At 39.6% G+C, this 22,855-nt stretch overlaps 2 protein-coding genes across 2 annotated transcripts in view; both read right to left on the bottom strand.

The window, feature by feature from the left end:
- Window positions 1-2,087: 2,087 nt before the first annotated feature.
- Window positions 2,088-13,803, bottom strand: LOC129853123 (arrestin domain-containing protein 3-like). The gene is made up of 6 exons (XM_055918843.1): window positions 13,383-13,803; window positions 7,290-7,350; window positions 6,274-6,424; window positions 4,434-4,530; window positions 3,950-4,206; window positions 2,088-3,814 (listed from the first exon to the last, which is right to left on the bottom strand). The coding sequence occupies exons 1-6, from the start codon at window positions 13,801-13,803 to the stop codon at window positions 3,617-3,619; spliced, it is 1,185 nt and encodes a 394-aa protein (XP_055774818.1). The 3' UTR covers window positions 2,088-3,616.
- A 7-nt stretch (window positions 13,804-13,810) lies between these two features.
- LOC129853122 (arrestin domain-containing protein 3-like) overlaps window positions 13,811-22,855 on the bottom strand; it is a 28,383-nt gene continuing 19,338 nt past the window's right edge. Inside the window, exons 2-6 of the mRNA XM_055918842.1 lie at window positions 19,917-19,977; window positions 17,952-18,102; window positions 17,680-17,776; window positions 15,431-15,687; window positions 13,811-14,690 (exon numbers count right to left, since the gene is read on the bottom strand). Coding sequence (XP_055774817.1) covers window positions 14,382-14,690; window positions 15,431-15,687; window positions 17,680-17,776; window positions 17,952-18,102; window positions 19,917-19,977 — 875 coding nt within the window. The 3' untranslated portion in view covers window positions 13,811-14,381. The remainder of the gene's footprint in view (window positions 14,691-15,430; window positions 15,688-17,679; window positions 17,777-17,951; window positions 18,103-19,916; window positions 19,978-22,855) is intronic.

The raw sequence follows: 22,855 nt of genomic DNA, 5'->3' as shown, positions 1-22,855 counted from the left end.
CTGTGCAGAGAGGAGAGAACAGGGATAGACAGACACATGGTTGACAGGCTACAGAAGAGGCTACGCTAATGCAAAGGAGATTAGAATGACAAGTGGGCTACACGTCTCGAATGTTCAGAAAGTTAAGCTTACGTTGCAAAAAAATAAAAATAAAATACAAGATCTTATTGACTAAAATGATATAGTACTGCTGGCTGGTGAAGTAGCCTGGCTAGCAGTGGCTACGTTGTTGAAAGTGAAGCTGGCTAGGTAACCTCGACAATTTCACTAAATTTCTCTAAACTACACAATTATCGTGGATACAAGGACAGCAAAGACAACTAGCTAACACTACGCTAATCAAGTCGTTCCGTTGTAATGTAAGTTTCTACAGTGCTGCTATTCAGTAGAAGTTGGCTAGCTATCAGTGTTGGCTAGGTAGGAGGACGGCAGCGCGGCAGGCGAAAAATAGCTGGCTAGCTAACCGATAATTACTCAAAGCTACACAATTATCTTAGATACAAAGATAGCAAAGAAAACTATGTAGCTAGCTAACACTACACAAGTCAAGTCGTTCCGTTGTAATGTAATGTAATCGTAATCGGGTAGGTTTATGACAGTCATAAATACCTCTTTCCCCCCTTTTCCCTCTCCCTACTATAACTGATGTGACATAAGAAAACCCCTTGGTTAACATAGAGATTCTGGGAACATCGGAAGTGGGGGGAAATGAACTATATTCTGGTAATCCGACCAACTAAACATATGCGGTGGTACTTAAGGTATATTATGTCAGTTCGGTTGCCCTCTGACACATTCTCATCAATGATAGAATGACATAAACTCTACTGTGGAAAGTCTAAACGTCAGAGGTATCGGATTCACATGGAATTGTTGTTTAATTCACATGTTTGAATATGAAATTATTTGTGAAGAGATTAAATGTAATTTTAGCTTCCAAATGAGAGATTTGGATTTTCATAAATTTGGGCTTCTGCTCAACTAGGGGCCCGCCCCTGTGAAGAGACATGGGTTATAAACTTTTCAGACACACCCCTCTCCCTCCACTATAAAAGCCATTGACAAAAATATAACTTGCTGTTCTGGGGACACTAGGATGACGATCCGGTGTCAGAATGGTTCAGATAATAACTACAGAACTAAGCCAACAGCAGCATGGACTTTGGTTGTGAATGGTATGAACTTTGAACTCGTATTCACTACAGAAGTGAGACCACCTAGCCGTTGAGTTAGCAACAGCTGCTACAAACGCAGGTTAGGAAGGACAGTCAGAGTATCCCGTCTACTACACATCGACGTTACTCCAACGTATCCAGTGACCACCAGAGACATTCTTCAGAGGACTCGGGTTGGTGATACGGTCTTCCATCTACCACCAACCTACTGAAGCGCAGCTCAGAGTAAATATTTATTGCATTTTCCTTTTTCAAATGGGCGGTAATTTAGAATGCATAAGATACTGTATTTACGATAGCACAGCTTAGCCTATGTTCCAGTCTCCTGCTCTTTCACTAAAATCCTGCCCCTTTTCTTTGTGTAACAAGCTGTCATATCTATTCCGCCCGCTAGGGACGTTTTCCTTTATGACGAGTTTATAATCAAGTTATGATTTAATTGTGTTATGTGTGATTCTGTGTGATTAGTTAGGTATTTAGTAAATACATAATTAAACCCAATTTTGTATTGCTGATTCAACTTGTTAGCCAGGATTCTTGCAGATAACCAAGGATTTACCACTTTCAGATGAGACTGAATAAAATGACGATTAATGTGACTGCTATGGATGTAAAATATTACTAAATCTTTAAGAGTTTATTCGGAAGATAACAGCTCTATAAATATTTTTCGTGGTGTCCCTCTCTAGTTAATTAACATTTACATGATTAGTTCAATCAGGTAATATTAATTACGGAGAAATTATTTTTTAGAATATCATGTCATAGCAATTAATCTGGCATAGCCAAAGACACGACACTGCTGATCATTGGAAATAGTAATAAATTATATTTTATTTCTATAGTGCTTTTTATTAGTTCTCAAAGCTTTTCTAAGGCAACATGTACACATTTCAAATCAAGGCAGGTAAATTAGCAATAAGTATAAATGCTAAATAATAATAATAATAATATAATAGGCCATTTAGCAGAAGCTGTCATCCAAAGCAATTTACAGTCATGCATGCACACAAAAATGCATATAAAAAAATACCAATAAAAGTGAAGGAGAAAATGGTTAGACAATACAATACAATCAATTCTAATTATTCTGAAATTCTTCACCCTTTATCTTCCTTTATCCAGGAGAATATCAATAGAATTTTCTCAATTCCTCACGTCATCTCCTCTTTCCTCTCTTCCCTTCTTTTTGAAAAAGGTCAAAGGTAATCGAGGCAGAGGAGGCAAGGAGAGGAAACTTGAAAACAAATACGCTGGTATGAAATTAGACTTTTAATACATACACTCACTGGCCAGTTTATTAAGTACACCACCCCAGTCACAAAAATAGATCGCTCCTATAGACAGTGGGTTACGGGACTGTGGCTTGCTATATAAAGCAGGCAGACAGGCATCGAGGCATTCAGTTACTGTTTCGATCATTAGAATGGGCAAAACGAGTGACGTAAGCGATTTTGAGCGTGGTATCAACATCGGTGCGAGGCATGCCGGATCCAGTATAAAAGAAATGGCCACCCTCCTGGGCGTTTTCCACACGACAGTGTCTAGGGTTTACCAACAATGGTGCGACAAACAAAAAACATCCAGTCAGCTGCAGTCCTGTGGGTGAAAACAGCTCGTTGATGAGAGAGATCGAAGGATAATGGCAAGAATCGTGCAATCTAACAGATGGGCCACAAACAGACACATAACGGCGCAGCACAACAGGGTGTGCAGAACGGCATCTCGGCACACACAACTCGTCGGATCGCCACGGATGGGCTTTTGCAGCAGACAACCACACCGGATTCCACTCCTATCAACTAAAAACAAAAAGCCTGGGCACACGATCACCAACACTGGACAATTGAGGACTGGAAAAACATTTCCTGGTCCGACGAATCCCAGTTCCTGTTGCGTCATGCTGATGGCAGATTCAGGATTTGGCTTAAGGAGCATGAGTCCAGCTTGAGTCCATGGATCCATGGCTGTGGTGTACTGTTGTTGGAAATGTTTTCCTGGCACGTTAGGGCCCTTGATACCAAATGAGCAACGGTTCAACGCCACAGAGTATTTAAACATTGTTGCATCCATTCAGGCTGTTCTGAAGGCAAAGGGGGGGTCCGACCCGGTACTACATGGGTGTTTTATAGATAAAATGATAGGTAGGATATTGTATTTAAAGGTACATGCTTTTCTCCTCTGACAACCCAACAACTGATTCAAAAGGGGTGTGGCGCATTTCAAAACTCTTCCATGTAGTACTCTGGTAGGATACACCTCAATATCCTTGGCCAGAGGAGGCTATCAAGGAGAGGAGCAAACTCCTCTGTTCCTTTATTAACTAATTGACCCTCTCCCATATATGGCGACCACTTATCGGTCTCCGGGTCACGGAAGAGAGGAGGACGGAGGAGTTGAGGAGAGGACAGACTTTTGCCCAATTGAGAATCTCCATGCCTCTACAATTTTCTATAGAAATTTGACGAGGAAGCAAACATTTCGTAGGGGGGTGGTAGCTCAGACGCAGTTGGGACTTGTGACTCAAAACCCAAACTGGAGTAAGGTGGGGGTTCCTGTCCAAGCGTTTGAGTTGCAGTAAGAACAACGATAGGTAGCTTGATCTCAGGGTCTATGGCCAGTTTAACATCAAGAACGACCTGAAAGAATAGAAACACAACAAGTGTTACAAAAGGTTTGTTTGAATAACTGGAAACATAAAACATAGTTGTTCATTTGGTGTCTGGAGCTCTGCAGTTAAGATTCATCCAATCACATAGTATGTAGGTAGCTACCTTCAATCGGTACTCCAATTTGAGTATAGGACAGTTGAAGATGGTGGCAGGAAGTTGTGAAGGGATGGTCAAAACTTGGGTCACCGTCTGCCGAGTGCCAGCAGGGACCCGATCGCCCTTCTCTTTCAAGATGTTGTGGGTGTGGACTTTCCTCTTCTTCTGGGCGTAGAAACACTGCTTTTCGTACAGGTAGTATTTTGGGGTCACTGGGCGAGTTGAGTTGTTGACAATAATTGCCCTGACTTTCAGAGCCTCTCCTGTAAAAATATATTTAAAACCTGAATGAGGATGGATGTGTATAATGGTTCAGGTCCAGTATATGATGCGGCGGAGTGGGAAGTGCTCCTGGATGGGTACGACACAGTCTTTCTCAAAAACTAAACCTATTTGGTTAGCAGAGATCCGACTTGAGTATTTTTCACACCAGTTTATTTGAGACAGGTGGTAAAGTTTGTTTTATCTACAGCCCAATATGAATCATTACCTTGCTGGTATCCCTGCCTCTCAGTGTGAATGCTCACAGAGATCTTTCCAGATACAAAGAACATAACATCCTTATCCTTGGTCCCATGCTGAGGTTTCTGAAAAATGTGATACACAAGTTATATCTGGATCCATGTCAGTTTGGGGAGCAAGAACAAGGATTTCTTTAGTGACAAAAAGGAATGTGTTATAGAATGTGTTTCCCCTGTCTGACCTAAATAACTTGTTTGTATATGTACAGTGCCTTCTGAAAGTATTCAGACCCCTTTACGTTTTCCATTTTTTGTTTACGTTACAGCCTCATTCTAAAATTTACTTTTTTCAGCAATCTACACAAAATACCCCATAACGACAAAGTGAAAACAGTTTTTGAAATGTTTGCATATTTATATTTATAAAAAAACATGAATACATTATTTACATAAGTATTCAGACCCTTTGCTATGAGACTCAAGATTGAGCTCAGGTGCACTCTGTTTCCATTAATCATGCTTGAGATGTTTCTACAACTTGATTGCAGTCCACCTGTGGTAAATTCAATTAGAGGTACACACCTGACTATATAAGGTCCCGCAGTTGACAGTGCATGTCAGAGCAAAAACCAAGGTTGAAGGAATTGTCGATAGAGCTCCGAGACAGGATTGTGTCGAGGCACAGATCTGGGGGAAGGGTACCAAAACATTTATGCAGCATTGAAGATCCCCAAGAACACAATGGCCTCCATCATTCTTAAATGGAAGAAGTTTGGAACCACCAAGACCCTTCCTAGAGCTGTCCGCCCGGCTTACTGAGCAAGAAGAGCCTTGGTCAGGGAGGTGACCAAGAACCCGATGGTCACTCTGACAGAGCTCTAGAGTTTCTCTGTGGAGATGGGAGAACCTTCCAGAAGGAAAACTATCTCTGCATCTCTCCAGTTCAGTAAAAGGCACATGACAGCCCGCTGTAACCTAAAGATAGAAATCCAGGTATGCAGAAATACAGGTATTTCCAAAGGGATCACATACTTTTTCTTGCCACTGTATGTAAATGTCATATTTCAAGTTTTTATTTATTATAAATTAGCAAAAATCTCTAAAAACCTGCTTTTGATTTGTCATTATGGGATATCGAGTGTAGATTGATGAGGGGGAAAAAACTATTTAATCAATTTTAGAATAAGGCTGTAGCATAACAAAATGTGGAAAAAGTCAAACGGTCTGAATACTTTCCGAATGCACTGTACGCTGATCTGTAAGTATTTGATGTATGGAATTGACTGCTGATACTGTAGGTAGGCCTAGAGCACAGCTGTCAAACTCGTTCCACGGAGGGCCGAGTGTCTGTGGGTTTTCGCTCCACCCTTGTACTTGATTGATGAATTCAGGTCACTAATTAGTAAGGAACTCCCATCACCTGGTTTTCTAGGTCTTAACTGAAAGGAAAAAACAAAAACCAGCAGACACTAGGCCCTCCATGGAATGAGTTTGACACCCCTGGCCTAGAGTATAAGTCCTTCTGCTTTTCAAAATATTTTGTCAATAATTACTTTTTACTTATATTATTCTTGTTTTAAATGTATGTAGTTCGGTCCTTGAGCTGTTGTTGTCCATTCATGTTCTGCATTATTTCATGTTTTATGTTTTGAGTGTACACCAGGAAGAGTAGCTGCTGCGTGAGCAACAACTGATGGGGATCCTAATAAATAAAGACAGGGCCAGGAGTTTTTCCAGACCATGTGACCAGGAAGTTATCGCTTGACTTGATCAATGTCAGTTGTAACACAAACATGTGACAGGCAGGAATGTGTGATAACTAAACTCTGGGCCCTAGTAGTGACAATATAGCCAAATACCGGTCCTTACCATTAGATATGGGATCATAGACCGGTCTGCCTTTGAGACAAAGGTGAAATCAGTCTTGGCTTTGGTGTCAAACCTCATTGACCTGGTCAACTTAGCCTCTAATGAGTAGAGGATTTGACCACATTTACCCTGGAAAGAGGAGGGCATGTCCCTGAGGAAGACAGGATAACATCGTAGGACCACGAATCCATCACATTTGTCTAGTGAAATTAAAACAAAATGTCCAATTCCTATCCATAACCATGATTTAAAAGAAATAGCCAGTTAATTACTATTGTATTTATCTCATATACTCTTTCTGAAGCTAATATCTCTGGTTTACTTAATACTATGTTCCTGCTATGATTTGTTTATGTAGATGTATATCATGCATATGAGTGGTGCCTAGTCTTGCATGGTTAGCCTTCCAAAATCAGAGTAGGCCTATTTGAATCTGACATCAGCAGTTGCTTCTTTGGTAAAACTCACAAATTAAATTCATATTGCATCAAAGTAATGTTCATGTAACAATGTTGCTTCCATCTCTCTGCTTGCCCCAATCTTGATTCGAAACAGAGACCCTCACATAAACTACTATAACCCACAAAGCATTGTTACCTATTGCTCCACAAAATCCGCAGCGGACTGCTAACTAGGGCGCACTGGTAATTAGCTTGCCATTTCATCCCCCTTTGAACCCCCCCCCCATTTTCCACAGCAACCCCGCAGCTGGGCAGAGCCCACCTGAGTGATCTGGGTCAAATCACCAAAGTGTACCTGTCCTTGCCCCAACCTCAGCTAGAAACCAGGGACCATCTGAACACGTCGACAACTATCACCCATGAAGTAACGTTACCTATTGCTCTACAAAAGCCGGGTCCCTTGCGGAGAAAGGGTAACAACTACTTCAAGGTCTCAGAGTGGGTGGCTTCACCAATTGGGTGACGTCACCGATTGAAAACAACTAATGTGCACCACTAACTAGCTAGCCATTTCACATCGGTTACATTCACAACATTAAAAAGTTGAATACTTACTCGTCAGGAATTTGGAAGGAGAAAGGATGCACATGTCTTCCTGTAGTCAGAACATTGGTGCCTGAGAGTATGGGGAAATGGAAATAGAATTTACATACACTGAACAATGTTGACCAAGTAGTCTCTCCCAACATCTGTTATCAAAGGTAACTGGGCTGATTATTGGCATTCTGCGATTGGTACATCCATTTTGGGACTTTGCGTGACCTGATTGAACCGGCCCTTCACACTCCCCCAGAACACCTATCCTGTGCATAAACAACCTTATAATGTTCTGTGCATGTGTTTCTTAACACAAAAAAAACGTTCAGAAAAAACTTACGCACTTTTTCTGCTCCCTCCCCCTCCCTTCACATTGCTCTCTTTAGGCTACTCACCTTTTTTAAACCCTAGTCTAATCAATGACATGTTGTACAGTCTGTGCCTCATATTTCTGAACCATTGGTCCGGACCGGACCAAATCTGAACCAATCATAGACGTCAATGTTTGGGTCAAATCAAGGCCAGTTCGGACTGGACTAATAATCAATGTCTGTGAATGTTGAAATCAAGGCCGGTCCAGACCTAAAATCAACACCTATGGGCTTTGAAATCATGAGTGTTCACTCAAAATTGGAAGAGCATGAGCTGCATAACTTTTTTTTTAAATTGTAAAGTTCAAGGGCCATCCACGCATAGGGCGATAACTATAATGCTAACTATAATAAACTATAAATTGTACATAAACTATAAACGTTGGCGAGCATCCACACTAGAGGACAGTTTATTGTTTCTCTTTCTACAGTAGCCTTTACCTGTCAACTGATCAACCCATTCTACTGCACATTGTATAAGGTGTTTACAGACTATTCAGCGCTTTCAGGGTGTGTGTACACAAGTACGCAATAATACACAATAATACACAAATAATACACAAATGCACATGTAATGGAAAGTTATATAGAAACACATGTAGATGTTAAAAAGACACTGAAAAGACATCACGTTAATTATCAGTTCAAGGGGAAAGTTAAAAAAATATGTTTTATGAAATTTTATTTTTATAGACATTGCGGACCTTGAAAACACTACTCTACCAGACATTGAGAAGTTGCTTTGTCTGACGTTGAAGTCACATTAACCATTCTTCAATGAAGAAAGCATTATATTACGTTTAAATATTCAAATAAAATAGCAAAGAGAAGCAAAATGGAGGTTAACACATCATAGATGTCTATTTGTGGGCCAAATCAAGGCCGGTCTGGACCAGAACAAAAATCTACGTATGCGGACATTGAAATCAAGGCCAGGGCGGATGGACCAAATTTCAACCAATAACTAACGTCCATTGACATTGTGCATCAGTCAATGCTTACTGGAGCAATTAAAAAACAAATGCAATTTGCAAATCCCTTTGTCAATGTTAATCATTAGCCTACATGCCTCTTTGCTCAAGTGATTTCCATTTTTCGAATGGTTTTCAATTGATTAGGATCTTAGCCTACCAGGGTATCAATTTACCAATGTGATCACCATTGCACATTCTCTCTCTCCTTTCAAACTCTCCACGAGTTCTTTTGGCTGCTGTATTTTACATTCAGCAAACAAGATAAATTGCTTTCATCTCTCTTTGAATATTCTTAGTAAACATTTTTTTTGAATAAATGTCCATAAAAGCTATAATGTAGTCTAGCTTTTCCTGGGGCTCCTCAAAAGCTATTAGGGAGAGAGGCCAGCAGAGAGCAGGTGTGTAATTGTGCAAGAGAACAATAAGAGCATGCATATTAGCCTATAAAAATAAGGCTAATGCTGAATTGAGTGTATTACCAGTGTTATGAAAGACAGAGACAATAACTTTCTGCCAGAGTTGACCAATGTCAAGTGGCTACACGATGTCGCAAGCACTTGAGTTAAATGTGTTGTTGGCGTTTAACTAGTCCCGTCCCACTATGCAAAAACTGGTTGAATCAACGTGGTTTTCACTTCATTTCAACAACAAAAAATCTATGTGATGACATTGAATCAACGTGGAAAAGTGATTGGATATTTAAAAGGTCATCAACTGTGATAAGGTGCGTCTAGGTGATAGGTGTAGGAGTCAGGCGCAGGAGAGCAGGGATGTCTGAGAAGCGTGTTTTAATAAGACAGTCCACCAACACTGGAATGGCACAATGGAAAAGGACAACGCCCTCGTGACAGAGAACCCGTGCAAACGCACGGAGGAACAAACACAGTCCCGACACTCATACACTTACGTAACCGTGAAAACAAATAAAGGTAAATCCAACCGAGCACATCACAATAAAAGACTAATCCCGCACAAACTAGGCAGGCAACAGGTTACAATTATACACACAAAAATTAACGCAAATGAAACCAGGTGTGAAAAAGAACCAAAGACAAAACAAACAGAAAAGGAAAAAGGGATCGGTGATGGCTAGGAGACCGGAGACACCGAGCGCCGCCCGAACAGGGAGAGGAGCCACCTTCGGTGGAAGTCGTGACATCAACGTAAGGGAATTTAGCATTTTTTTTTACCTAAATCAAATTACATTAGATGGTTTGTTGAAAACTCAACCAAATGTAAATCAAAACTAGACGTTGAACTGACGTCTGTGCACAGTGGGTTATCTGTTTGTGTCATTGTAACAGATGTCCCACAAGACAAGTCGGCACCAGTGTAACAGGTCTGATCGTACTTCACAACTCAGAGACCATGGGACAGCCCCTCTCTGCTATCTGAATAAAAGCCAACTCTAAGAAATTACCATTTAGACCATGTTTATCCTCCAAGGAGGAGAATGAAGGTTGAGTATAATTGCTTAATCTTTAACCATACCACGTGGTTAAAACTCTTATACTAATAAGAACAAGTTTTGATATTGACTACTAGTCTGCAGCTAGGAATTCGGTATCATTGAACGCGAAGAAAGACAACCGCCGAAACATCCATCCTATAACGAATGTGACTCTGAACAATCCACAATAACTACGACAGAAGGAACTCCAACCAAAACTAACTTCTCTCCAACGATCAAGACGACACACACACCGAGCGTAACTATATATATATTGATTGCAATTGTTCCCGAATGAGTGAGCGTTCATGTGTAAGGATTAGCATGTCAATTGTTATAATTATGGACTCTGTAGTGAATTCTTAGTCGAACGCCATTTCCCCTTTGTCTAACAAGCAATGCCGGTTCAGCCCACTAGGGCATATTTCTCCCATCATTTCATGTAACTATTTTAAGTTTGTTTGTTTGTTTGTTTATGCATTTCTGTGAATTAATTAGTTAGTAATAAATAAATTATTTAAGACAATTGATGTATGGATGACTCATAGTGAAGACTGGGTTCGTGCAGATAATCGACGTTTGGAATGAGACTAACGTGAGGTACAGTAAATAAATCATTAATTAGAGGACTATTGATCAGATATGAAAATATCTGAAAGGTTATATTGGGAAATTATAACTTTGTAATCTAATAACTTTCCCTGGTGCCCTCGAATTCATAGTTAATTAGTTACGTTATTACTCAAGTGATCGCGTAATCCCTAATTACAGGAATCTTTGATAAAAACTATAAGTCTTCAATTTTACAATAGCAAAGACACAACATATTTCAGCGCCAGGGACTGGGAGACTAGTCAGGATCAAGGGAAAGATTAACGGAGAAAAGAAAAGTAAAGACTCTGAATGTCCTTGAGTGGCCCAGCCAGAGCCTGGACTTGAACCCGATCAAATATCTCTGGAGACCTGAAAATAGCTGTGCAGCGATGCTCCCCTTCCAACCTGACAGAGCTTGAGAGGATCTGCAAGGAAGAATGGGAGAAATATAGGTGTACCAAGCTTGTAAATTAGCAAAAATGTATAAAAACCTGCTTATTCATTATGGGGTATTGTGTGTAGGTTGCTGAGATTTTTATTTTATTTAATACATTTTAGATTAAGGTTGTAACGTAACAAAATTTGGAAAAGGTCAAGGGGTCTGAATACTTTCCGAAGGCACCATATACACATACATACACACATATATAGTACCAGTCAAAATTTTGGACACACCTACTCATTCCTGGATTTTTCTTTATTTTTACTATTTTCTACATTGTAGAATAATAGTGAAGACATCAACACTATGAAATAACACATGGAGTCATGTAGTAACCAAAAACGTGCTAACAAATAAAAATAAATTTTATATTGGAGATTCTTCAGTAGCCACACTTTGCCTTAATGACAGCTTTGCACACTTGGCATATTTTTATTTTATTTTTTATTAACCTTTATTTAACTAGTCTGTTAAGAACAAATTCTTATTTACAATGACGGCCTACCAAAAGGCAAAATACCCCCTGCAGGGACTAAAAATAAATAACATAAATATAGGACAAAACACATCACGACAAGAGAGACAACACAACACTACATAAAGTAGTGTATTTCAGAACGTGACCTACCGCTTGCATAGAATTATCAGACTCGGAATAATTGACATTCACGATCACAGAAATAAGAATGAATATGAGGTGCAATCCTGGATCCTTGGGACGTCCATACCCTAAACCATTTTACATTGACTTCAATAGGGTAGGAATGTCCCAAGGATCCCGGATAGCACAGATCATGAGTAAAACGGGCGTCCCCATTCAGTTAAATTATGGCATAATGGGTGGAATGGCAGGCATTGCGAGCGTACCCATAGGTGCAAAGCAGGAAGTAACAGCAGGAAGTGTACCCATCAATCTGTGCCACCGAGGTGTGATTTCTTGAATCAACACAAATAACAATACAAAAAATACATTCCATTGCATGAGCCACATTTGTGGTATGGATGTGGGCAAACCCGTGAGCACCTGTGGCCCCTTATGAGGAGTTCAGATTTTTTGTAGCCCCCACCTCAATTAAAGTTGCCCATACCTGAGCTAGGGATGCAGAGAATTTTGCAGAGAAAATTCAGAGAATTTACTATTGCAGAGAATTTAATTGTCACAGTGCAATAAAATTAAATGACTTGAAAGCCAGCTAGTGGGCGTGTCCCACGGACACGTAGTTTGAAAATATCCACAATTGATAAGCCTATGTATAGGGAAAACAGAATGATCCTACCAAGGCTACAACACAATGGAGCATTTTATTAGTTTGAAAGTGAATACAAAATTCTAGTAGAGGCTTTAAATTACTGTAGACCTATGCCATTAAACCGCTCACAATATATAGTGCACAGAAAAGGGGAACACGGGTGAGGTTGCACAGCCACTCCGTTTAAATTAAGGATATTGATTCTCAAAGAACTTATAAATGCCTCAGTAGTTAAGCTATTGCACCCCACCAGTACTCCATTGCCTCAAAACATGGTTAAAACCAGGGGCGCAACTTAGGTTTTAGAAGTGGGGGGGACATACTCAGTACTATATCTCAGGCATTGGTAAACTAAGGGATCCGTTTGTACAGCACTAAAGAAATAATAATACATTCCATTCATAACATTTAGTCCTTTAACAGCATACAAAATACTCCTCATTAAGGCTTTGCCATACACATTACTACAGTCAAAGCCAGCCAGTTAAACTCCCAATTTCAGACATAGTTGAGAACATACGGATGTGGCCAAAAAAATTGGTAAATGTTGAATAAATATGGAAATGACTAAATGTAACTCCACTACATGTAACTGTTATTCTTAACATTTACCTACACATATGTATTTTTTAAAAATCCAGTCGGATAAACACTCCAAATAGCCTAACCGGCCACTGGGAGGTGTCCGCATGGTCCTAAAGCACACCGTTGCCTCGTTTGGATCACATTCCAATGTTAAAACTTGGAGGGACATGTCCCCCCGTCCCCAGGGAAAGTTGCGCCCCTGGTTAAAACTAAGTTTGATATCATGGATGATCAGTTCTTGCGTTCAGAGCTCTATGAATTTGAGTGTCGTTAGTCTACATTTCTCCACCCCAGCCTTCCCTCAACTTTACTCAAACAGCATTTATTTTTTATTGTTTGAACTGCAGATTTCCCCTTTACTACCTGTTCCCTAAAATGTCTTACTCATCTTTATGATGGCTGATAAGCAATGCATACATAAAGAAAATAAGTTTTGATACTTTACCATTCCCTTCCTGCAGTACACACTGCTCAATTGAAAAATATTCATATTTGGCACGGTATGTTTCGTCCAGGTATTGTCCATAATCCTCCTCCCACGAAACATTAGCTTTTCCTTTAGCCTTGATAGAAAGACATTTAATCTTTGTTTCAGCTGAAACTACCAAAATAATTCTCCCTGTGATAGTATCTCCCCTTGAAAATACATTTTGCCCATTTTTCGCATCATATTTGATGGTAAAGATTTGGATTGTCATTCTGGTCCACGAAATGAAGCGTAGCCAACACAGAAAGAAAAACAAGTGTTGGTAGGGTTCACAACTGTCTTTAATATAACATAGTAAGGGAGGAGGTCTATATTTACAATAGGCGAGGACAATAAGTAGGACTACGCCCACAATATTTGCAATGTCATCATTAAACATCACATCAGAGTCACGTCTGATTAATTTTCCAATACTTGTGACAGCATAACTCTGTGATTCTTCTCCATAAAATAAAAAGTTAAAGTCCTATATGAAGTTTATGTTTTGCATATGGTGTGGTATTTAGTTGATAAGGTGTTCCTGGTTTTATGTATCTCATCAAAAAAAAAATGGACCAGTGGCCTATTATCGTCATGGACGTCCCTGCTTTTTATTTCCTTGTACTTATTAGGAAATAGCAATTTTTTCTATTATCATATATATTTATTTAAAAAATTTATATATATTTTTTTAAATTTGATTATCAGCACCACCATGAAAATAGAACATTCATTGTTACATTCTTAACAGCAATATTCATATTTAGACAACTTATACAAGGCACACTTAAGCAGAGCTTTGTTCCATTTCATTATTCATAGTAGGTATTTCCACAAAGATATTTAGGTTACACACGTAGTCATGTCAATGACAAGAAACATCAACAACAGAGAAGTATGGAAGTATAAATGGACGTCTGCAGAGATAGAAAACTGCACATTATCATATACAATGATTTCATTTGTTATCATTTACCCTCATCTTTTCTCCCACTCGGATTTACCACCAAAATCAGACAGGGATGGGTACATTCCGTAGGCTGGGGGAGGCGCAAAAGCTCCTGGGGCCGTTGGTGGATAGGCTCCTGGGGCCGTTGGGGGATAGGCTCCTGGGGCTGTTGGAAATTGTGGTGTGCTGTTCCATCCGGGTTGGTTTGCGTTCCCGAACGAGTCAAAACCAAAGTCAGAGTAAGGTGGCGGCTGCAGTCCAGACGTTTGAGTTGCAGGGAGGATGACCAGTGGCAATTTGATTTCTGGGTCTCTGGCGTAGGGAACATCCAGGACGATCTATGATGTAAACAAGGATATTGGAATCAAAGGGAATGCAATAGTTAGGCTATAGGCCTACGACAAAGCACAGTATGCAAGCTAGAATTAAAAGGTAAATGATTACATTTATATTTTAGTCATTTACGCCCAACGCTCTTAACCAGTAGGCTACCTGCTACCCTTGATTATTGGATTTAACGTATATTCAAACTCATATTTCAAGTGCAAATTGTTAAGAAAAAAAAACTTTTCCATTTGAGTTAGAAAAAATGACTCGTATAAATCGATCAGTGACACTTTGTCAAACAGTATAACGATTTACCAATTGCATAACGTCGACTCAATAAGAAAACGGTTTGGCCAACAGCAAGTTATACTTAGAGAACGTTTGTGGTTAAAAAGTAACCAGCCTCTAGTCTTTGCTCTACATTTTTATCAATGATAACAACCCACATGATTTCAGAAGTTGTAAAACTGGGTCTCTAATCATTTCAAAAGTCTGATGACTCCCTTGGTAAACAATGAGAAAATAAAAAGGGAGGTGTTTCACCAGATCATTCCTGTTGCAGCAACAAAGCCCACTACAGCATGTTGTAAGCCCAGAACAGGTTCTCTGTGTCTTTTTTCTGTATCTTAGTAAATAAAGGGTCAAAGCACATTGTAGTAGTGGCTTTGGATAGACACTGAATACATGGTTTAACAGTTCACACACACACACACACACACACACCCAAACAGAGAGACACAGAGACACACACCTTCAGCCTGTACTCGCATTTAATATTACTGCAGGTGAAGATGGATGGAATAATGTGTTGTGGGATTTTAAGGACTTTAGTGACTTTCAGTTTCCCAGATGGCGGGATGGGCTCTCCCAGCTCTTTCAGGATGTCTTTAGTGGACACCCTCCTCTTTCCCCTCGCAAAGAAGCTGTCCTTCTGGTACAGGGTGTACTTGGGCTTGATCTCACGAGAGGAGCTATTCTCAATGGACACCACAACCTTTAGGTCTTCACCTGCAAAGGGGGGGGGGGGTATATTTATGGTAGCAATGTTGTTCTGGATTCATGATACTCAGTGCTAAGGTCAAACCCTAATATGAGATAAATTATAATAATTCAAATGCTTGAGCAAATCTACCATGTCTGTGCATGATTTGCGTGAAACCTCAACTTGTGCTTTTTTCTCATTCCGACATGTATGAATAACACTTGTATTTATGAATTACTCAGAGTGGAACTGACAGCGTTTTTATTTTATTTAACTAGGCAAGTCAGTTAAGAACAAATTCTTATTTTACAAACAACAACACAGAGTTACACATGGAATAAACAAGCGTACAGTCAATAACACAATAGGATTTTTTTTTGTACAAAAATAAAGTCTATATACAGTGTGTGCAAATGGCGTGAGGAGGTAAGGCAATAAATAGGCCGTAGTAGCGAAGTAATTACAATTTAGCAAATTAACACTGGAGTGATAGATGTGCAGATGATGATGTGCAAGTAGAAATACTGGTGTGCAAAAGAGCAGAAAAGTAAATAAAAACAGTATGGGGATGAGGTAGGTAGATTGGGTGGGCTATTTACAGATGGGCTATATAACAGCTGCAACGATCGATTGGCTGCTCAGATAGCTGATGTTGTATAGTTAGTGAGGGAAATATAAGACTTCAGCTTCAGCAATTTTTGCAATTCATTCCAATCATTGGCAGCAGAGAACTGGAAGGAAAGGCGGCCAAAGGCTTTGGGGATGACCAGTGAGATATACCTGCTGGAGCGCGTGCTAAGGGTGGGTGTTGTTATCATGACCAGTGAGCTGAGATAAGGCAAAGCTTTACCTAGCATAGACTTATAGATGACCTGGAGACAGGTCATGGGTCTGGCGACGAATATGTAGCGAGGGCCAGCCGACTAGAGCATACAGGTCACAGTGGTGGGTGGTATAAGGGGCTTTGGTAACAAAACGGATGGCGCTGTGATAGACTGCATCCAGTTTGCTGAGTAGAGTATTGGAAGCTATTTTGTAAATGACATCTCCGAAGTCGAGGATTGGTAGGATAGTCAGTTTTACGAGGGTATGTTTGGCGGCGTGAGTGAAGGAGGCTTTGTTGCGAAATAGGAAGCCGATTCTAGATTTAATTTTGGAATGGAGATGTTTATTATGAGTCTGGAAGAAGAGTTTACAGTCTAGCCAGACACCTAGGTATTTATAGTTGTCCACATATTCTAAGTCAGAGCCGTCCAGAGTAGTGATGCTAGTCGGGTGGGCGGGTGCGGGCAGCGAACGGTTGAAAAGCATGCATTTGGTTTTACTAGCGTTTAAGAGCAGTTGGAGGCCACAGAAGGAGTGCTGTATGGCATTGAAGCTCGTTTGGAGGTTAGTTAACACAGTGTTAAAAGAAGGGCCAGATGTATATAGAATGGTGTCGTCTGTGTAAAGGTGGATCAGAGAATCACCCGCAGCAAGAGCGACATCGTTGATATATACAGAGAAAAGAGTCGGCCCGAGAATTGAACCCTGTGGTACCCCCATAGAGACTACCACCATATTAATCATGCATTGAACTGCATCCCTCTATTCTGCCAACAATGCCTTACTATACGTCATGACATTATTAGTCAAATATAACTCCGTTTTTTTTTTTTACTGTGAATTTGATATTTTTGACTGATATGAATGTCTGTTTCATATCTGCAAAGTAATTAAAATGCTGTCAATTCCACTTTAACCACTAAAGTCAACAATGCAACTGACAATATTCAGCTGTATTGTTTATGTATGCATGACAAAGAATAAAATGCAATCATCTGAAAAGCATATGCTTCAAGATTGGAATGCTGACAACACCCTCCCTTCACGCTTACATGTTTCCATGCCTTATATTTTCTAAGGACAGTAAAATGTTCTTAAGCAACAGTGATAAACATTGGTATGGTATGAAAGGCTATATACCAGAGGTGCATTACTATGTCCCTAGCTCTCATTAGTCCTGTTGGTTTTCTTACCTAAGTAGTAGCCCATTCTCTCTATGTGAATGTCCATTCCCACTTTTCCTGAGGTGAAAAACTTCATATTTTTAACCGTGGTTCCATGCTGAGGTATCTGAAAAGAAACAGAGACACATGTGCTACACACAACACTACCACCATACAACCACAATCAGGAGGATAACACATTTAAGAACAGCATTGGCAGTACTACATTAGTATCGGGATAGGCTCACACAGTAGTACTCATTGTGTCAACAGGGAGCATGTGTGTGTGTTTGTTTCTGTACCATCAGCTCAGGGATGCTGCCCAGGTCTGCCTTGGAGACAAAGGGGAACTCAGCCCTGGCTTTGCTGGATATCCTCATTGATCTGCTCAACTTGGCCTCTAACGTATACAGGATTTTCCCCCAGGCGCCTTTAAAGGATGATGGCATTGCTCTATGAACAAGGAATATCAGTATTATTGAATTTTTTTAAATTACAAAACAGAGACTAAGAATGGTGAGAGATCATAGTCAACATTCTACATAAAGTTGATATTTTATGGTGTAGTATGTAGAAGCCATTTGGTAACTACAGATTAGGGCCATAAATAAACACTGTCATAATTGTAAAATGGCAACTAAATGTCTCCGATTGGTATATGGTGCTAGACCTGTAACTAGGCTACAGTAGCTCTTTAGTTACATATACATCAAGACAAAGACATTATGGGCCGGTTTCCAGGACACAAAATAAGCTTATTAATAGGAGAATCTCCATTTGAGCGTTCATTTCAGCCCTAAACTAGGATTGCCCTATTTCTAATTAGGCTCTTTACAGGTAACTGCCAAAATAAAAGGAAACATACGTCTAAATGAGGGATACAAAAAATATTGAATGTGGTTCCTGAATGCGGTGCCTAAGTTAATTAAGCAATTAACATCCCATCATGCTTAGGGTCATGCATAAAAATGCCCAGTTGCCCAATATTTTGGTCTCAGTAACTTTGAAAGAGGGGTCTCAAAGGAGCATAGGGGGTTTAAAGTATGTGTCAGTCACCAGATCTCAACCCAATTGAACTCTTATGAGAGATTCTGGAGCGGCGCCCGAGACAGTGTTTTCCACCACCATTAACAAAGCACCAAGTTATGGAATTTCTCGTGGAAGAATGGTTTCACATCCCACATCCCAGTTCCAGAAACATAATCTATGCCAATGGCGCATTGAAGCTGTTCTGGCGGCCCATGGTGACCCAACGTCATTAAGACACGTTACGTTGGCATTTCCTTTATGTTGGCAGTTGCCTGCATATACATGTACTAGCTGCAATCTATTGATTATATTATTGACTTAATATGGCTGTGTTTAGCCAGGCAGCTCATTTCTGATCTTTTTTCACTAATTGGTCTTTTAACCAATCAGATCAGATATTTTGCCAATAATTGGGCAAAAGATCCTAATTGGGCTGCCTGTGTAAATGTAGACTAAATTATTCATTTCTTCTCATTCAGTGTATCATATAAGTATGCTAACATGCTGACCAAACCGGACGCACACGTTGATTTTGTTCACCCACACCAGAAGCGATGAGGACACGCAGGTTGAAATATCAAAACAAACTCGGAACCAATTATATTAATTTGGGGACAGGTCAAACAGTATTAAACATTTATGGCAATTTAGCTAGCTAGCTTACTGTTGCTAGCTAATTTGTCCTGGGAAATAAACATTGGGTTGTTATTTTACCTGAAATGCAAAGTCTACTACTCTGACAATCCACAGATAAAACAGTGAAACAAATTTGTTTCTCATCTCTCCTCCTTCCTTCACGCTTCTTTTTCTTCTTTGAACTTAATGTGACGGTTGGCAACCAACTTTACGGTGCATTACTACAACCAACGGATCGTCTTTCAATCACCCACGTGGGTATATGCTCCTAAAAACCAATGAGGAGATGGGAGAGACCGAACTTGCAGCATGTTGAGTGTCACAAATAAAACCAATTTTGATTTTAGCGCCTGGCGCCGCAGACGCTCGCCAAAGCGCACGAGCAGTGTGGGTGCAATGATTGAATCAGCATGCTAGACAATCAATCATAAAGCACAAGTACTTAGAAAGTTAACCATTGTAAACATTCTGAAAACAACTCAGGATTACCTTGCTGATGTTAACAAGATAGCTAACTACTCTAATTATTTGATTGTGCTTCATGATCAAGTGTCTAAGCGATGTAAATATTAGCCCACCAGGTGTGTTTGCAGGGCACTTACTGCTGAGGGATCTGAATTGTGAATGGGTAAACGTGAGTTCCAGGAGCCACGACATTACAATCTGAAAAACAACAAGTCACGTTTATGTTACAAGAGTTAAAAAATATGTCCTAAAATATGGACCTTTTACTAGATATTTGATAAAGTTGCCACAGTGAGTGTGCGTGTGTATGGGGGATTCTCACAACTTGGTATTACTCTTGGTACATTTTTGAAAAGACAAACATTTTATTTTGTAATGGATAAGATACCATCTCAAATTATTGTCTGTGTTAAATTAATCATCTTAAATTGTTAAGATTCAATGACTTTTTACACATTACACATTTGTTTTACACAGTTACCGTAAAGAAATCTCATTACCGTAACACTTGTAAAGTTAGAAAATAAACATAGAAAGGTGAAAATTTCAAAAATATATATTTTCTAAAAGATACCTTCGATAAAGGAGAATTATTACAATATTTCATTAAAAAAGTGAGAATACGATTAAGTATATTTCGATTTTAATCAGTTATCTAATTACCGTAACGTCTGGCATGTTCATAACCTAGATGTCTTTTATTATTATTTATGTTTTAAATTATTATTAATATTTTAAAAGAACACAAATATAAAGAGTAGATATTTTGAATTCTGTAATATTATTCTAGGAATATTTTATCACTGATGCATTTCGGTAATGAGATCCATGTTACAGTTCATTACATTAATGAACAAATAAATGAGCAAACGGTACTTTAATAAAATATAATTTAGAACAATATTAACCATTAAGAACAACAAATTGATCATAAACTCCCTACCACCAATACCTTGACTTTGTTGTCCTTAAGCCATTTTGCCACAACTTTGGAAGTATGCTTTGGGTCAATGTCCATTTGGAAGACCCATTTGCGACAAAGATTTAACTTCCTGACTGATGTCTTGAGATGTTGCTTCAATATATCCACATAATTTCCTTTCCTCATGATGTCATCTATTTTGTGAAGTGCATCCGTCCCTCCTGCAGCAAAGCACCCCCACAACATAATGCTGCCACCCCCGTGCTTCACAGTTGGGATGGTGTTCTCTGGATTTCAAGCCTCCCCCCTTTTCCCCCAAACATAACGATGGTCATTATGGCCAAACAGTTCTATTTTTGTTTTATCAGACCGGAGGGCATTTCTCCAAAAAGTATGATATTTGTCTCCATGTGCAGTTGCAAACCGTATTCTAGCTTTTTTATGGCGTTTTTTGAGCAGTTGCTTCTTCCTTGCTGAGCGGCCTTTCAGGTTATGTCGATATAGGACTTGTTTTACTGTGGATATAGATACTTTTGTACTTGTTTCCTCCAGCATCTTCGCAAGGTTGTTTGCTGTTGTTCTGGGATTGATTTGCACATTTCGCACCAAAGTGTGTTCATCTCTAGGAGACAGAACGTGTCTCCTTTCTGAGCGGTATGACAGCTGCGTGGTCCCATGGTGTTTATACTTGCATACTATTGTTTGTACAGATGAACATGGTACCTTCAGGCCTTTGAAATTGCTCCCAAGGATGAACCAGACTTGTGGAGGTCTACAGTTATTTTTCTGAGGTCTTGGCTGATTTCTTTTGATTTTCCCAGGATGTCAAGCAAAGAGGCACTGAGTTTGAAGGTAGGCCTTGAAATACATCCACAGCTACACCGCCAATTGACTCAAATTATATTAATTAGCCTATCAGAAGCTTCTAAAGCCATGACATCATTCTCTGGAATTTTCCAAGCTGTTTAAAGGCACAGTCAACTTAGTGTATGTAAACTTCTGACCCACTGGAATTGTGATACAGTGAATTATAAGTGAAATAATATGTCTGTAAACAATTGTTGGAAAAATGACTTGTGTCATGCAAAGTAGATGTGCTAACCGACTTGCCAAAACTATAGTTTGTTAAGAAGAAATTTGTGGAGTGTTTGAACTCCAACCTGAGAGTATGTCAAATGCTGACTTCAACTGTATATATATATATATATATAAATTACTCAGCAAAAAAAGAGACGTCCCTTTTCAGGACCATGTCTTTCAAAGATAATTCTTAAAAATCCAATTAACTTGGGTAGGGGGCAGTATTTTCACGTCCGGATGAAAAGTGTGCCCAATGTAAACTGCCTGTTACTCAGGCACGGGACGCTAGGATATGCATATAATTAGATTTGGATAGAAAACACTCTAAAGTTTCTAAAAATGTTAAAATAATGTCTGTGAGTATAACAGAACTGATTTGGCAGGCGAAACCCCGAGGACAAACCATCCAGGGGAAAAAATTGAGGTCATAGGATTTTCCAATGGTTTTCTATGGGATACCCTTATTATTAGGAACCTGGTTGCAGTTCCTATGACTTCCACTAGATATCAACAGTCTAGAAATTGTTCGATGTTTTTATTTTGAGAAATTAAGAAGTAGTCCTAATCATTGTAAGTGGCACTCCAGGTGGACTTCACTTTTTTGGTGCACGTGAACTCGAGCGCGCTACACGTTGTTTTTATCCGGTATTAGAAACAGTTTATTCCTTTTTAAATTGTATCGATTCTTTACGTTTTAGGGTACCAGAGGTTGGATTAGGAACGTTGTTTGAAATGTTTGGACCAAGTTTACAGATAACTTATTAGATACTTTGTAGGCATGTTGGGCAAGTTGAAACCGGTGTATTTCTGAATCAAACGCGCCAAATAAATGGACATTTTTGGGACATAAAGAAGGACATTATCGAACAAAAGGAGCATTTGTGATGTTTGCCACTGGGGTCCCGGAACATATTCCAGTCTGTTCTAGCAAAACAGTCCTGTAGCTTAGCATCTGCGTCATCCGACCACTTTTTAATTGACTGAGTCACTGGTGCTTCCTGCTTTAATTTTTGCTTGTAAGCAGGAGGATGGAATTATGGTCAGATTTGCCAAATGGGGGGCGAGGGAGAGCTT

This window comes from Salvelinus fontinalis, chromosome 4, assembly GCF_029448725.1.
Source record: "Salvelinus fontinalis isolate EN_2023a chromosome 4, ASM2944872v1, whole genome shotgun sequence".
Taxonomy (NCBI): Eukaryota; Metazoa; Chordata; class Actinopteri; order Salmoniformes; family Salmonidae; genus Salvelinus; species Salvelinus fontinalis.
This window is presented reverse-complemented; position numbering and strand designations above follow the sequence as displayed.